Source organism: Primulina huaijiensis, chromosome 10 (assembly GCF_012295235.1).
Source record: "Primulina huaijiensis isolate GDHJ02 chromosome 10, ASM1229523v2, whole genome shotgun sequence".
Classification (NCBI taxonomy): domain Eukaryota; kingdom Viridiplantae; phylum Streptophyta; class Magnoliopsida; order Lamiales; family Gesneriaceae; genus Primulina; species Primulina huaijiensis.
Window position 1 is genome coordinate 17,188,871 of NC_133315.1, and position 15,385 is coordinate 17,204,255.

General features: G+C 34.1%; 2 protein-coding genes and 1 long non-coding RNA gene across 4 annotated transcripts in view; 2 read left to right on the forward strand and 1 right to left on the reverse strand.

Annotated features, from left to right (window-relative positions):
- The first annotated feature begins 4,974 nt into the window (after window positions 1-4,974).
- LOC140986058 (squalene monooxygenase SE1-like) lies at window positions 4,975-9,139 on the forward strand. 2 transcript variants are annotated; one of them, XM_073454016.1, is made up of 8 exons: window positions 4,975-5,447; window positions 6,683-6,794; window positions 7,024-7,096; window positions 7,477-7,645; window positions 7,762-7,980; window positions 8,098-8,373; window positions 8,475-8,753; window positions 8,935-9,139. In XM_073454016.1, the coding sequence occupies exons 1-8, from the start codon at window positions 5,199-5,201 to the stop codon at window positions 9,037-9,039; spliced, it is 1,482 nt and encodes a 493-aa protein (XP_073310117.1). In that variant the 5' UTR covers window positions 4,975-5,198; the 3' UTR covers window positions 9,040-9,139. The 2 variants fall into 2 exon arrangements, with proteins under 2 accessions (XP_073310117.1, XP_073310116.1); XM_073454015.1 differs by having other exon boundaries at window positions 4,981-5,447; window positions 6,922-7,096.
- LOC140986062 (uncharacterized) overlaps window positions 8,788-15,385 on the reverse strand; it is a 76,529-nt gene continuing 69,931 nt past the window's right edge. The window contains exons 2-3 of the long non-coding RNA XR_012176885.1: window positions 8,887-9,150; window positions 8,788-8,805 (exon numbers count right to left, since the gene is read on the reverse strand). This is a non-coding gene — a long non-coding RNA (uncharacterized lncRNA). The remainder of the gene's footprint in view (window positions 8,806-8,886; window positions 9,151-15,385) is intronic.
- On the forward strand, window positions 10,863-15,375 carry LOC140986361 (GTP-binding protein At3g49725, chloroplastic). Its single transcript, XM_073454570.1, has 13 exons — window positions 10,863-11,306; window positions 11,621-11,685; window positions 11,789-11,851; window positions 12,176-12,265; window positions 12,339-12,451; window positions 12,561-12,629; window positions 13,072-13,210; window positions 13,304-13,359; window positions 13,464-13,514; window positions 13,618-13,672; window positions 13,752-13,808; window positions 13,892-14,011; window positions 14,479-15,375. The coding sequence occupies exons 1-13, from the start codon at window positions 10,952-10,954 to the stop codon at window positions 14,983-14,985; spliced, it is 1,740 nt and encodes a 579-aa protein (XP_073310671.1). The 5' UTR covers window positions 10,863-10,951; the 3' UTR covers window positions 14,986-15,375.

The window sequence follows — 15,385 nt, forward strand, 5'->3', positions numbered from 1 at the left end:
ATATATATATATATATATATATATATATATATATATAAATTTATTATATCTCAATTTTTTTCCGTTCATATCACAAAAAATTATTTTTCGTATGCCCAATATAAACTTTTTATAATTTATGGGCCCCTTGATAAATTTATTTATTTTTAGGTCGTTTGATATTTTTTTATCAATATAAATTTATTTTTTTCCAGGGGCCAATATAAACAAAAAAAAAACTTTTTTATTTCATAAATTATTACATATTAGTGTAGTTGGATAGATATAAAAATTATTTTCTGACTCATACAGGTTTTGTACTGAATTAATTGATGAAAATAAATGAATATTTCTCAACTGCTCACACTGCTCATAAATTCTTGTTTGCTTATCCTTGATCTTCTGGTTACAGTAATAAGTATCAAATGAAGTTTCTCAAAATTAAAGTTCATCAAAATTTTACTCTACAATCAATAATGTCATAAGAAAATATTGAATGAATTGGTTATGTTATCAATTGAGAAAGAAATCACTGAACAATTTCTTTAGTATTTTTTAGCTCTAAAATTTTAAAACGAGATGATTTTATTGATCATTTTTACGTGTTTGATCTTATTACCCAATTATAATATATTTATGTTGATTATATTGCGTATTGTTCAATTTTTATATTGTCTTTTAATTCAAAACAGTTATTTTGCATCTAAAAAAATATGAATACATGTTTTGACTTAAAAGCCTCTTTTTAACTTGTAATTCATATGGAAATTATTACCAATGAATATGAATACAATATTTACAGTCATTATATATAAACATCCATCCATTTATTATTTATTATATTATATTAATCTTCAAGAAAAATAAAGAATAGCTTCTAAAAAAAATAGTTATGGCATAAAAAAAGCCGATGGACGCTATCGAAGTAAAATTGTTTTTTAAAGACGTTGAAATTTATAGAACGATCTACTATATTATCAAAATATTTATATCCAAAAGGTATCTAACGTGTTACATAATTATTATTAGAAACATCCATTTGTCATCATTTGCATGATTATTTAGTTGAATTGGTATCTTGTGAGACGGTCACACAGATCTTTATTCGTAAGACGGATCAAATATGTCTATATTTACAATAAAAAAATAATTTTTTTTTCATGGCTGACTCAATAGAAGATCAATATCACAAAATTGACACATGAGACTGTCTTGCAAGAGTTTTTTTGCGATTAATTTATACTGAAAATTTAAGGGATCCGATCCAAATACACACCAAATTTCTTAATTTTTTTTTTTTTAAAAAATAGCTACTCTTAAATTTTTTTCGTCTTCATTTTCATTTAAGTATAAGTGTGGTCCATGATTATTTTTTTTAAAATAAAAAAAACAAGAAAATTATTATATTTATGCATAATTAACGGCGTCCATGGCAAAGACAAAAACACTTTAGAATTTTATAATTAATCTCACTAAACATGCACATTTCATCCCCTAAAATACTAATATGCATAATATATATTTACAATATTTTATGTATCTTTTTATTTTATTGGGATTTGATATGGACATTTTTATAAAACCAAATTCGTGAAGAGTAAGTGTAATGCCCATGGGCTGTTCCCGATCCAACTGGCGGGAGTCGGTTATCCCATGGCCCATTACTCAATGACTCCTCCAGCCCAGGCACTGGAGTTTGTACCTCCCCAGACTTGAACCTAAGATCTCCTGGACATATAGATACTTAGCACAAGTCTGGTACCAATTGAGGGCCCATTACTCAATGACTCCTCCAGCCCAGGCACTGGAGTTTGTACCTCCCCAGACTCGAACCTAAGATCTCCTGGACATATAGATACTTAGCACAAGTCTGGCTCAATTGGTACTAGACTTGTGCTAAGTATTATATGTCCAGGAGATCTTAGGTTCGAGTCTGGGGAGGTACAAACTCCAGTGCCTGGGCTGGAGGAGTCAGTGAGTAATGCTGCAATGGGATAACTGACTCCCGCTAGTTGGATCGGGAACAGCCCATGGGCATTACAATAAAATGCGCCTTTTATTGTAACGACCCATTACAGGCCCAGTGGACCGTCCATACGGCCCACTGCCTCGATCGACCCAAGGCTATCCCGATCTTGGGCTCCCTCAAGGGGCCTTTTCCCTCACGGGCTTTCCATAGACGTCGTACGAGTTACTCATAGAACTCTCCAGCCCATGCACTGGAGCTTGTGCCTTCCTAGACTCGAACCTGAGATCACATGGATATATAGATACTCAGCACAAGTCTGGTACCAATTGAGCTACTTCTCTCGTGAGACGGTCCGACGAATTTTTATATGTGAAACGTATTAACTCTACCGATATTCACGATAAAAAGTAATACTCTTAGCATAAAAAGTAATATTTTTTCATGGATGACCCAAATAAAATATTCGACCTACGAAATTGATCTGTGAGACTGTTTCACAATAGTTTTTGTGATGAGTGAATGCATAGTATTTTTAATTTACTTTTTGTCTTTCAGATATTATGAATTTTCATGATTTAACTGTGGCCATACTAGTAAAAGTTTGTGCCTTTTTCTTTTAAACTAAGAGATCGTGATTTATTTTTATTTTTTTCTAAAAAATATGTTTTCGTCATATCATAACATTAGGTGTATCATATTTTATAATATTAATTAATAATAGTAGATATACATAGTTGCTTCTAGTATAATGTTCTTTTTTTTAAGGAACTTCTTGTATAATGTTACACTTGCCTGATAATGCATTTCATACGTGGGATTTGTAAATTATTTAATCTTTATAATATTATTCAATTAAACAATAAAAAAGTTCAAATTTCAAATTTTATTATTATAAATCTCAAGAAAATTAAATAAGACCTTCCAAAAATCTGTCATTCAACACAACTACTATTGAATAATGATGGTATAGTTATTCAAATCTATAAACTAAATTATTAGATATATATTTATATAGAAAACGTACAGTGTATATGAATATAGAGTAAGTCTCATGTGAGACCGTCTCACGGATCCTAATCTGTGAGACGGATCAACCCTACCCATATACACAACAAAAAGTAATACTCTTAGCATAAAAAGTAATGCTTTTTCATGGGTGACCCAAATAAAAGATCCGTCTCACAAATACGACCCGTGAGACCGTCTCACACAAGTTTTTGACATGAACATAATATTAATCAATATATATGTCCCTCAAGAATGTTTGAGTTGGTTAAATATTTAACATTTGTTTAAATGTCTGATTTTATCTATAAACATTTTATCAGTGAACACGACACACATAACTTATCCAGTATGATTTTTCTGGTTAACGAAGTTTGCAAGCTACTGTATTCGTCGAATTTTTTTAAAATGCATATAAAAGAGCGGTGACTACGACTTCTATCGTCGTAAAAAATCAATATTTGTACCTGAAGACATAAAACATGATACAAATATAATTATTTCGAGAAATATTTATCGGTCATAATTTGTATGATTAATTAGTTTATATTGCAAAAAAGGAAGAAAAATAGGATCGTCCCGAAATGNGTACTGTTTGGTTCAAGTACTTCTAAGTACTAATATATATAGTCCTATCATATCGCTTGTTTTGTACACGTATTATTTATCTCGATCAATCAAATTATTAATTATTTATTTCACATCAATCAAATTCGTAATAATTTATCTCACATCAATCAAATCAATAATATAAAATTACGATATTACCCTTAATGAATAATATTATTAATATTCTATTAATATTTTCAACAATGACAAAATGGTAATATCATATTATCTCAAATTTAATCAATCAAATCAATTAAATCAAACAATATATTAACTATCATTTTCTATTTATTCTATTATTACGAATTATTACTTATCTTCATACTATATATCTCATACCATGAACCAAACAGTACCTAATAGTATTACTTTTTATTGTGAATATCGGTAGGGTTGACCCGTCTGATAGATAAAGATTTGTGAGACCGTCTCACAATATACCTAATCGCAAATGTTCATCCAACTCACCAACATAAGCAGGCGCCATGTTTCGCATGTCTGAAAATTATGACAGATTATTTAAAAAATTTTAACCATTAATTGTAATTCAAAATAGACATAATTTATTATATATCCTTAAAATTTTTTAAAAGTGATAATTTTAAGGAAATCACAGAGCGATAAATATTGATATGTTAGTTGTACATATATTATAAAAATTTATTAAAATAAATTATTGTGATAATTTTTGTTAAATAATTAGGTGATCTTTTCGGTTTTCGGACCACTAAATAATTGATACATGTCGCTGCAAAAAGTTTATTTATTTTTACATGTAAAGTATATGGTTTTATATTACGTGAACCTCATCTCATATATAATAAATGAATATTAATAACGAAATGAAAATCAACATAATTCTATAAAATAGATCTATTGTGAGACGATCTCACGAATCTTTATCTGTGAAACGAGTCAACCCTACTGATATTCACAATAAAAAAGAATACTATTATGGATGACTTAAAGAAGAGATTCGTCTCACAAAATACGATCCGTGAGACCGTCTCACACAAGTTTTTGTCAATTCTATAATGCTAGCATCTCATTAAACATAGAAACGTAAACCTAGCCATACATGCAATCAGGGGCGGAGGTACAGCCCCTTGTACCGAGCTTTAGCCCGGGTGGTCCAAATTTTTTTTAAAAAATTTGTATGTAAATTTTTGTATAATTTTGGATAAATTTGATATTAGTCGGGGTAGATCAATTTAAAATATTAAATGAGGTTAGAGTTTAATATTCTAACCCGGATAGCGCCAGATTCCTGGCTCCGCCAGTGCATGCAATACTTACGAGTGATTAATAATATAAAACATAATTATCAAGAAAATATATATTTTTAGTGAGCATTGGTTGCCAGTGACTCTTTGCAGACAACCAAGATACGTAAATTTTGGTTGAAATAGAATCCGAAGCTCCTCATCAACGGAGTACCATATTCACAACAATTTTCACGTTGTTTGCTTACAGTGAGACAAACAACGAACCCCACATCTCTCTCAATCTTTCTTCTCATTCCACATAAACGTTATCACACCATTTGCGTTAGACCCGGAAACTTCTCGAAAAGCAAAGACAAACTCCTCCATTTAAGGCCCATAGGAGCGGTGATTATTGTGTGGGTATTGTGGTGATGGATGAGTACATTGTGGTAACTCTCTTTGCTTTTACGCTGGGAGTGGTTCTTTTCTACGTTTTGCGAAGAAAGACCGTGGAATCTGCGCGGAAGAGGGACCGTGAAAATGCAGCTGTGGACAATGGGTACGAGATTCGGAGTGAGCAGATGAAAGGGGAACGCCGCCCAGATGAAGGGTCAGACCCGGATGTTATTGTAGTGGGTGCTGGAGTTGCCGGAGCTGCTCTGGCTTATACACTTGGAAAGGTCAATTCTTGTTCATGCTTCTTTTGTTGTCATTATTTGTTCTTACGATTCGTTGTTATAAAAACGGCAGCCTTTCTTTCTGAAAAAATATTATCTTGTTAAGAGTTGCAGAAATGGAGGTTTTTACAGATTTCAAAATAATGATGGTGAAAGGAAAAATAGACTCTTGAGATCTGGAAGATCAATCTTCTTCTTATTTCTTTCTGATCTGTGGATTCAGCAGATGACACACTCATATTTTGTTCAATAAAATTGTTAGAAATGTAATTATTACCGTTGGCCAATTTATGTAAAAATGGGATTTCAGCAAAAATAATGCATAAAATTTGATTTTTTTTCTAGAAAATAACTGGATGGCTTTCTAGGTCCAACCTCCTCTCCAGTTTATGTTAGGACTAAAGGACTTTAGTTCGCTCAAGTTGTCCGAGATTATAGTGGAATCATTGTCTTCGGATGCTAAATATGCTCAATTGAGCTGATTCAAATGAATTGATGTTTCTGTTTTAGTATCTTAACTTGTCATGTTCTTGTTGATATCGTGGGCTTTGGGTTAATTAAATAGGCTTACTTAATCGTCAGACTGATTTGTCTATTATATAATTCTCTAAAATGACTTGTAGAAAATAATATTTGAGATTTGGCAAGGATTATGCTTTATTTATATTATATACTAACACAGTTCATTGGCTGGCGTGGTTGATTAAATTAGGTGACGTGTGGAGGAAATGACACAATATTCAAACTTGCAACTTGTTGTAGCATAGATTTTCTAGTGCATTTGGTGTTGACTTAGAATGGAGTTATCAAGCATGGTTTGTCTCAGTTTCGAAAAGAGGATCATGGAAACGAAAATTCATGTAGCAGACCGACCCAACATGTTTGAAACTAAATCTTGAATTATATGAATGACAATGGATTGCGTACAAATACAATAATATACTTCCTTACTTATTAGTATATTCATCTAAAAGAATTTGAAAAGCGAGTTTATTTTCAATATTTCTTGTCTCAAAGATATGCTGGCACTACGGAGAATTGATGAGCTGGCTGAAAATCTTTGACTGATCTAAATTGGAAGTGGTTTGCATGTTCCAATGTAGCTGTCTTCTACAGATTGATTTTTTACTAAAAAACTGGTGTTTACGCTTCTACTTGCTTGAGTTCTCAATTTCTCTGTTGATGTTTGATTTTATTTTATCTTTCGTAAATGTATTATTTACTGTTAAATATTTCAGGATGGACGACATGTACGTGTCATTGAAAGAGATTTATCAGAGCAGGACAGAATCGTTGGTGAGCTCCTACAGCCAGGGGGATACCTCAGACTGATCGAGTTGGGCCTTGAAGGTGCAACTGAACATATCCAAATTATGCTCGTATTATGAAAAGTCCTGTTTTTTTCCCACATCTTAGCTTATGTCGATTCCTTGATTTCATTTTCCTGGATAAGTTATATTTACTTTTTGCTTTAAAGACTGCGTTGAGAATATCGATGCCCAACGTGTGGTCGGATATGCTCTTTTCAAGGATGGGAAAAACACTAAATTGTCATATCCCTTGGAAAACTTCCACTCAGATGTTGCTGGAAGAAGTTTTCACAATGGACGATTTGTTCAGAGGATGAGAGAGAAGGCAGCTACTCTTCCCAAGTATGTACATTATTATGCCATTTTAATATTTGCTTACATTTATGCATGGTTCTTAGTACTTATGCTTCAAGGCCTTGTTAAGTCAACCGTCGAATTTATTGAACAAACCGTTATTTACATTTTGGAAAGAGAATTTTGGCATAAAGGAAGCAGGGGTGATGGTTTGAAGGAAAGGAAATTTCATCTATCTGATCCAGTTTCACCTAGTAAAGGAATTGAGAATGAGTTTGACAGTGAAAACAAAGTGTTTTTTGGAAGATTAATTTGTATACTTTGATATATTTTTTAGCTGTTTCATGTTTGACGTCAGCAGTCAATGGTTATGCCATCTTTCAACTGTGTATTTGTCTTCTTTTTTTCAAATACTCCTTGTTCAACAGTGTACAACTAGAGCAAGGTACTGTAACATCTTTGCTCGAGGAGAACGGAACTATAAAAGGCGTGCAATACAAAACTAAAGCCGGCCAAGAGCTTAAAGCTTATGCTCCTCTTACAATTGTTTGCGATGGATGCTTCTCTAATTTGAGACGTTCACTTTGCGACCCAAAGGTAATTTCAAGAAAGGACAGGATGCAGATAACTGGACCATATCTTCACATCATATTTTGTTTCCATTTAAAAGTGTTTTGGCGCCTGAGCTTGAAGAATTGCTCTAATTTTTTCAGGTGGATATTCCTTCATGTTTTGTTGGTTTGGTATTGGAGAACTGTCAACTCCCATGTCCAAATCATGGGCATGTTATTCTAGCCGATCCCTCTCCAGTCTTGTTTTATCCAATTAGTAGCACCGAAATTCGCTGCTTGGTTGATATACCCGGTCAAAAACCCCCTTCTCTTGCTAGTGGGAAAATGGCAGAGTATTTGAAAACAGTAATAGCTCCTCAGGTATGTCAAATATTTAAAAACAGAAATTTAAATATCCAAATTCTAACTAAAAGGTCGCGGACTTGAAAATGTATTGCTTTCTCTTAGTTTAGACTAAACTTTTCTCCATTGTTTTAGGTTCCATCAGAGCTCCATGATGCGTTCATATCTGCGGTTGATAAAGGAAATATAAAAACAATGCCGAACAGAAGTATGCCAGCAGCTCCTTATCCTGCTAAGGGGGCTCTATTGATGGGCGATGCTTTCAATATGCGCCACCCTTTGACAGGTGGAGGAATGACTGTGGCACTGTCTGACATTGTCGTATTACAAAATCTTCTCAGGCCCTTGCGTGACTTGAAGGATGCCGATTCATTGTGTAAATATCTCGAGTCATTCTACACTCTACGTAAGGTAAAGTTAGAGTACAGAGCTTGATATATCGCCCTAAAGTGGCAAATATATCTTCATTTATTATTTTATGCCGAAATTTTCATATTGTCCTCATTTCACAGCCAGTGGCATCAACTATTAACACATTGGCTGGGGCCTTGCACAAAGTGTTCTGTGCCTCTTCTGATCAAGCAAGAAAGGAAATGCGCCAAGCATGTTTTGATTACTTGAGTCTTGGAGGGGTCTGCTCGAGGGGACCCGTGGCTTTGCTTTCTGGCCTGAATCCCCGCCCATTGAGCTTGGTCATCCATTTCTTCGCTGTTGCTATGTACGGTGTTGGTCGTTTGCTAGTACCATTCCCTTCAGTAAGTCGACTGTGGATGGGCGTCAGATTAATTTTGGTATGTTCCTCTCGCCAGCTTGACGAATCAAGTCCCCCCTCTTCTGAACTTTCTATATAACATAAAACTTAAGCGTCTTTTTAGTGAAACACCATTGATCTGCATGTAATATGTTTACATCAACACGGAATACCTTATGCTCTGCTTGCATTCGTTCATAAATATACGTTATTCATTCCAGGGAGCTTCAAGTATCATCTTGCCCATCGTAAAGGCAGAAGGCGTTAGACAAATGTTCTTCCCTGCTACTGTTCCAGCATACTATCGAGCTGCTCCAGCCAAATGACTGCACATTTTCTTGTTCTTTTTTTCTTTTGTGTCGTGTATGTGTGATACAGGTTCAATGGCAGTGGACCTTGCTGAATGTGTAAAGTGGAATAATATNTGCCTCCAAGAACTGTGAAAATTAGAAATTTAATTTAAAAGGCTAATATAAATTGGAATTTAATAAAAAATTATTTCGCATTGAAAAAATAATTTTATTTGGTTTAACTGATTTCTTTACAGAAGTAACCGAAACTAAATTGAATAAACGAACATGATTTCCGAATGAAAAATGAGTCGGTTTAGTAGAAATTATTCTCAAACTAATTTTCAAATAGTATTTTATTATTGATTTTAATTTTGTTAACATCGTTAGCTTTAATATTTACAACGATAATTTCATAAATTACTCACATTTTTTTTATTGTTATTCGTTAGTTCAACACTATTATTCTTACTTCATTTCTTGTTGATAATCATAATATAATTGATTGATCGATGGATTTATTTATTTTATAACTTGGGAACCTGTAGCCGTTAACCATCAAATGTACACCGAGTAAATTCTCGGATTAACGCAATAACATGCAAAAAAATATTAGTTAGATAAATCACACTGAACAAGTCATGTGTGACAATTTTGCCTGAAAAAATATTAGCATGGAGAATCGAACTAATGATTATTGATCAATCGTTCACCTACTCCACAAACTTGGAATACAATTGATTTATTTGTCATACGCACAATCAATAATAGTATTTCAAAAAATTCATGTGTCACATTTATTAATAATTTTAAAATGATAATATTTTAAATAATTAAAAAAGACATGATTTTATTTTTAAAAGGAGGGGCTGCGTTTGAGAGCTCGCCGGCTCGACATTTTTTGAATTTATTTTGTTTTTTATTTTGATTATTATTTTTATTTGTATTAATTAAAATAATTAAATCCCCTTTATTAGGAATGACAATGAATTGGATTTGATTATCATTCCATATCATCTATCATCATCCCCATTTATTATAGAGTAGGTCTCTTGTGAGACGGTATCACGAATCTTTATCTGTGATACGGGTCAACCCTACCGATATTCACAATAAAAAATAATATTTTTATCATAAAAAGTAATACTTTTTCATGGATAACCAAATAAGATATCAGTCTCACAAAATACAACCCGTGAGATCGTCGCACGCAAGTTTTTGCTTTTATTATATCTATTCACATCCTCGTAGGGATTCAATTTTATCTTCATTCTCATACATGTCGAATGATCGAATATTCATATCATATCTAAATATCATATTACTACTGATAATTGTATTTTCTTAAATTTGAATTATTTTGAGTAAGCTATAAATAGTTATTTAATTGCCAAGAATAATAAGAGGAAAAAAAATTAAATATAAAGAATAACAAATTAAATAAAATAGAAAAATAACAAAATATTGTAAACAGTTTATCCCAATATCATTATCCAAAAACATAATATCAACTTTATACTAATAATTTTCTTCATTCTATCAAGTAAAACATATTAGAATTAACATCATAACCNAGATCCGCTTTCATCCTCATACCCAATCACAATTATTTAATAGAATTAAAAATCTCCTCTATACCCTCTTTGATTTGGATCTGATATTGAATTTTAATTGAGTTCGGAGAAAATTATCATCTCATTCTTGACAGATGGCTACTCATCTCAAATTCCTCTTGAAATGTTTGGGCCCTTGCATTAGTTTATGCATTAGCCAAGTATAGTAGCATATGGGCCTGTCCAATTATAGATTAGCCCAAAAAATACACCTTATCCTGAATATCAAGCCCAAACCAACTATTCACCGTCTTCTTCCCTCCCCCCCGATTCCCGACATCAACAGCTCGATATCCAGCGTAATCAAGAATCGATTCAAAAAAGTTAGTCGAAAAATGCTGAGAACTATCGTTCACCAGCATCGCTCATTAACTTTTTCACCCTCGATCACTTCACACTTCCCGCCCCTTTTTTCATGTTTCTCCAACTCTACAATACTGCGGAGAAGGCAGCAGCATGATGTTCATGGAGATGAATTGAACAGTGATCCCGATGCTCCGCCGAGGCTTTTTGTGGTGCAGCCGAGGCTCCGGCCGCAAAATTTTTTGAAAGCTAAACTTGATGAGGCACTCAATCTTGCGAATTCTCTTGAACAGCAGCGAGATGGGTTTTACCAGACGGAGTTCTTGGATAAAGAAATCCCTCCTCATCTTGTTGTTCAGAACCCAACTGCAAAGTCTCCTCGTGCCGGTTAGTCTTATCTTGTCTTTCTTATCATTGTTTTTGTGTTTCTGGCTTTTCACTTTGAATTTGTTTTGAGGTTAGTAATTCTGAAATGTGGGATTTAGCTTTTAGATAGATTGGTGTCGGGCATTAAAAATAGCTGTGGTTCTTCTTTTGAGTGCCATGTGTTTAATACTTGTGGACTACCTCTGGGTTTTTGTGATTATTCAATGTTCCATGAAGATGGTTCATCTTAATAAAACTGATATATGATTATCCTTTTTATTGTCAAAACTGCAATCGGATAGGACTTATATTCATCTACATCATGTGATTTACAGACACATATTTTGGAGTTGGGACCGTGAGCACTGTCAAAATTCATATAAATGAGTTGGAATCAAAGGTAGAGAATACCATGGTTGAAGTTGACATTTTTCTCTTTCACTGAGTCGTATGCGGCTCTCATTATTTGGATGTATTTTGATACACTTTTTCCCTACTGACAGCATGGAGTAGATGCTATTTTTGTGAATGCTATTCTTTCTGGTATTCAACAGCGGAATTTGGAGGTAAGTTTCCTGATTATCCCACTGTCATATCGAAATTATATAAATGCGTATTTTCTTTTTCTAATCTACTTCATTTATTTATTGCAATTTATTTTCGAAAAAATCTAGCAAGTTATTGGTTATTGGGATTGGTTGACACAAACATATAAGTTATGTTATACTGTCGAATAACATACTTTTTTGGTTGTTTCAACTTCCAAATTCGTATGTGCATAATTTTCTTCAATGCGGGTGTGTTGTGTGTGCATACATAAAGAAGTTCCTTAAATGATGGTTCCACGGACATGATCTTTGTGTTGATTTCCTGTGCTTCTTGTATTGCAGCGGGCCTGGGGCAAACCTGTTCTTGACCGTCTGGGTCTCATAATAGAGATCTTTAATGCTCATGCCCACACAAAGGAAGCTAAGTTACAGGTAACCTGCTATCTTACTCTGCCAAACAAAGGAGCTAGGAAATGTGTTCTTATTTTTCTCTATTAACTTACAGGCTGAGTTAGCAGCTCTTATCTACAAGAGAAGCAGACTTGTTCGTGTACGTGGTCTTGATGGGCGTTACACATTTGGTGGGGTGGGAGAAGCAGAAGTTGTTAGTGCCAGAGGGTGAATTGCTGCAATTTGTTCCTTTAAAGGCTTATTAGCCATTATTATTTGTATGAAAGCATGTGGATATTTACTAGAGACTTCTTATGGATTTATTTACGATTTTCAGGAGAGGGAGTGGAGGGCGTGGTTTTATTAGTGGTGCTGGAGAAACCGAGCTTCAGCTGCAACGGCGAAGGTTTGTTAATTTAATAATCATTCAGATTATTTCTTTCTAACTTACTTGTGATTCATCCCAATTGGGGGATATGTTTTCTCTTTATTGAAATTATGCAACTGTTGTCTAAACTGCTTATATTGGTGGTTCCACTGAAAGCAACTTATGGTGCACCGTGTTTTTGTTTTATTGTGATTACATTTTGACTAGTATGATACAATTGGAGACAAGTAAATATTATTCCGTGCTAGGGAAGAATTTTTTGTCATGAAATTTACTAGAGGTCTTTGATATGACATGCTCTAGCGTCATTGCTTCTTGGTAATTTAGAAATACTTAATGCAATTCAAGTCTACTGGCTTTTAACACATATATATCATGTTATCTTTATTGGTAGTGATCTTTCGATTTAGGCATCTATACGTATCACACTTGTAACATATTAACATCCACCTTCTCTTAGAATCCTGGATCGGCGAAATAAGTTGTTATCTGAAATCGAAGAAGTACGTAGAACAAGAGCTGTACAACGTGCCTCCCGTAAAAGGCATGGAGGTTTACAAGAAATTGCTACTGTTGCTGTTGTTGGTTATACAAATGCTGTATGTGGCTCTAATTAAATTACTTGTTCTGTATATGCTTCGTTATAAAAAAGCCTGACGTTAACTCTTTGGTTTTCTCAAAACTTTTCCCAGGGAAAATCTACGTTAGTTAGTGCACTCTCAGACAGTTATCTTTATTGTGATGATCGGTATGGCAACACTCTGCCCTGGATTGATATATTTTGTAGTGAAACTCCTTTCTGATACCAATTTTGATAACACTTGGGTCTTGATGTAACTCCATTTGTATCAGATTGTTTGCCACAGTTGATCCGAAGTTAAGTAGTGTTCTTCTGCCATCTGGGTAATAGCAGTATCTTTATTTGGCCTATCCTAAATTTTGTAGACTTTGATTTTTGTCTTCAATCGTCGCTTCTATGGTATTAACTGGATTCTGATACTATCAGGAGGAAAGTTTTGCTTAGTGACACTGTTGGGTTTATCTCTGATTTGCCTGTCCAGGTGAATATATAGTTGCCTGGTAAACTTCATTTTATTCCAGGTACTGTTCTTTAGGGTCATTAAGATGTCAATTTTGTAGCTAGTGGAAGCATTTCATGCAACATTGGAAGAGGTTGTTGAAGCTGACCTCCTCGTGGTATGAACATTCAATATCCTCTCTATCACTTTCAAAGTAAAACTGGTATACTCTGTTTACTTGGGTGTATATTTATTTCGCAGCATGTTCTGGACTCAAGTGCTCCAAATCTCGATGAACACAGGGAAACTGTTTTGGAAGTTCTTAGGCGAATTGGAGTGCCTAAGGAGAAGCTTCACAATATGATTGAAGTTTGGAATAAGGTTGCAGTTCCTGACTTGGTCTTGTTTTCATATTTTAGTTTGCATGTAAGATATAGTTTGGCTCATTGATGAGAAGATGAATGATACATAATATAATGATGATAAATCAATATACTTCGATAAGATAATTGTACAAAACACTAATCTTTTGTAGAACTTGAGTTAAGCGTTGAACAAAACAAGGAAGAATAATCAATTAATGTTTTATCATCCACTCAAGCAGTGTCTAAATATATATACAACAATACATGTGCTAGCACATCACATTTAATTGATATTATGATCTGCATTTCTCTTTTACTGTAAAATAGCAAAAATTGTCATCAATTTAGGAAAAATTACAGCCAGAAAAGAACTGTTTACTTTCATCAAATAAAAAATAAAAAAGAAAAGATCTGTTAACAAAATAGAGATCTGCTAGACAAAACGAAGATTATATGATTCACCTTGTCCTAAATTATCCTCAGGTCGATCTTCAAGAAACAGAATTAGACCAGACTGAACATGAAGATGAAGATTTCAGGAGCAATTCCTCAGTAGAAGACACAAGTGATGTTGCATCTGACCAGTTGTATGTTCAACACGATAATGATCAAGATATGAAGTCTCAACTATTCTCTGCCGAAGAAGACATTAGTGTTGGAGAAGCTAACTACGCTGATGGCTGGCTCTCATGTAGGGAAGAGAAAGAATCGTGGGTTGATTATGATAATTGCTCTGTGGGAAGTGGAACATCAGATAACCAACAAAAGGATTTCTCATGGGATTGGAGGGCTGCTGTTAAACGTTCTCAATCCCAACCAGAATCCACTGTACATGTAAAAACATCATCCATAACAGGAGTTGGCTTGGCAGAGTTGTTAGAACTCATTGATGAGAAGTTACCCTGCATGCAAGTGGTGGAAAGGAGCATCTTTGATCGGAAATGGAGACCCCCACGGGAAGCAGACAGCAAACTAGCAGTTCAGCAGTAGCAACATATCCTAGAAATTTAAAATGGCAGCGGTGTCCAGTTCCTGATCTTGGCATCTTGCTTGTCATTTTCCGAGCTAGTAGAGCCTTGATATATGTGAATGGACATTTATGGACTCGTGACTGATTGGCTCAATCTTGAGTTGAAATTGGGTTTCAGATACGAACTTCAAGCTTCACCCCAAACAACAGCATCTAGGGTCCAATTGATATCCACATGCAGATCCAGTGCCTTGGCCAACGATAGGAAACCAGGTGAACATAACTTTATTTAGAGTTTGAGCCTGATACACATCTATGTTCTAATCATATGACGAGTATCTATCCAGTTGTGTAAGTACTGTTGTTTCTCATAGGCAACAATAAATTTTTCGAATAGAAATGAAATTTTATCGGTCAAGT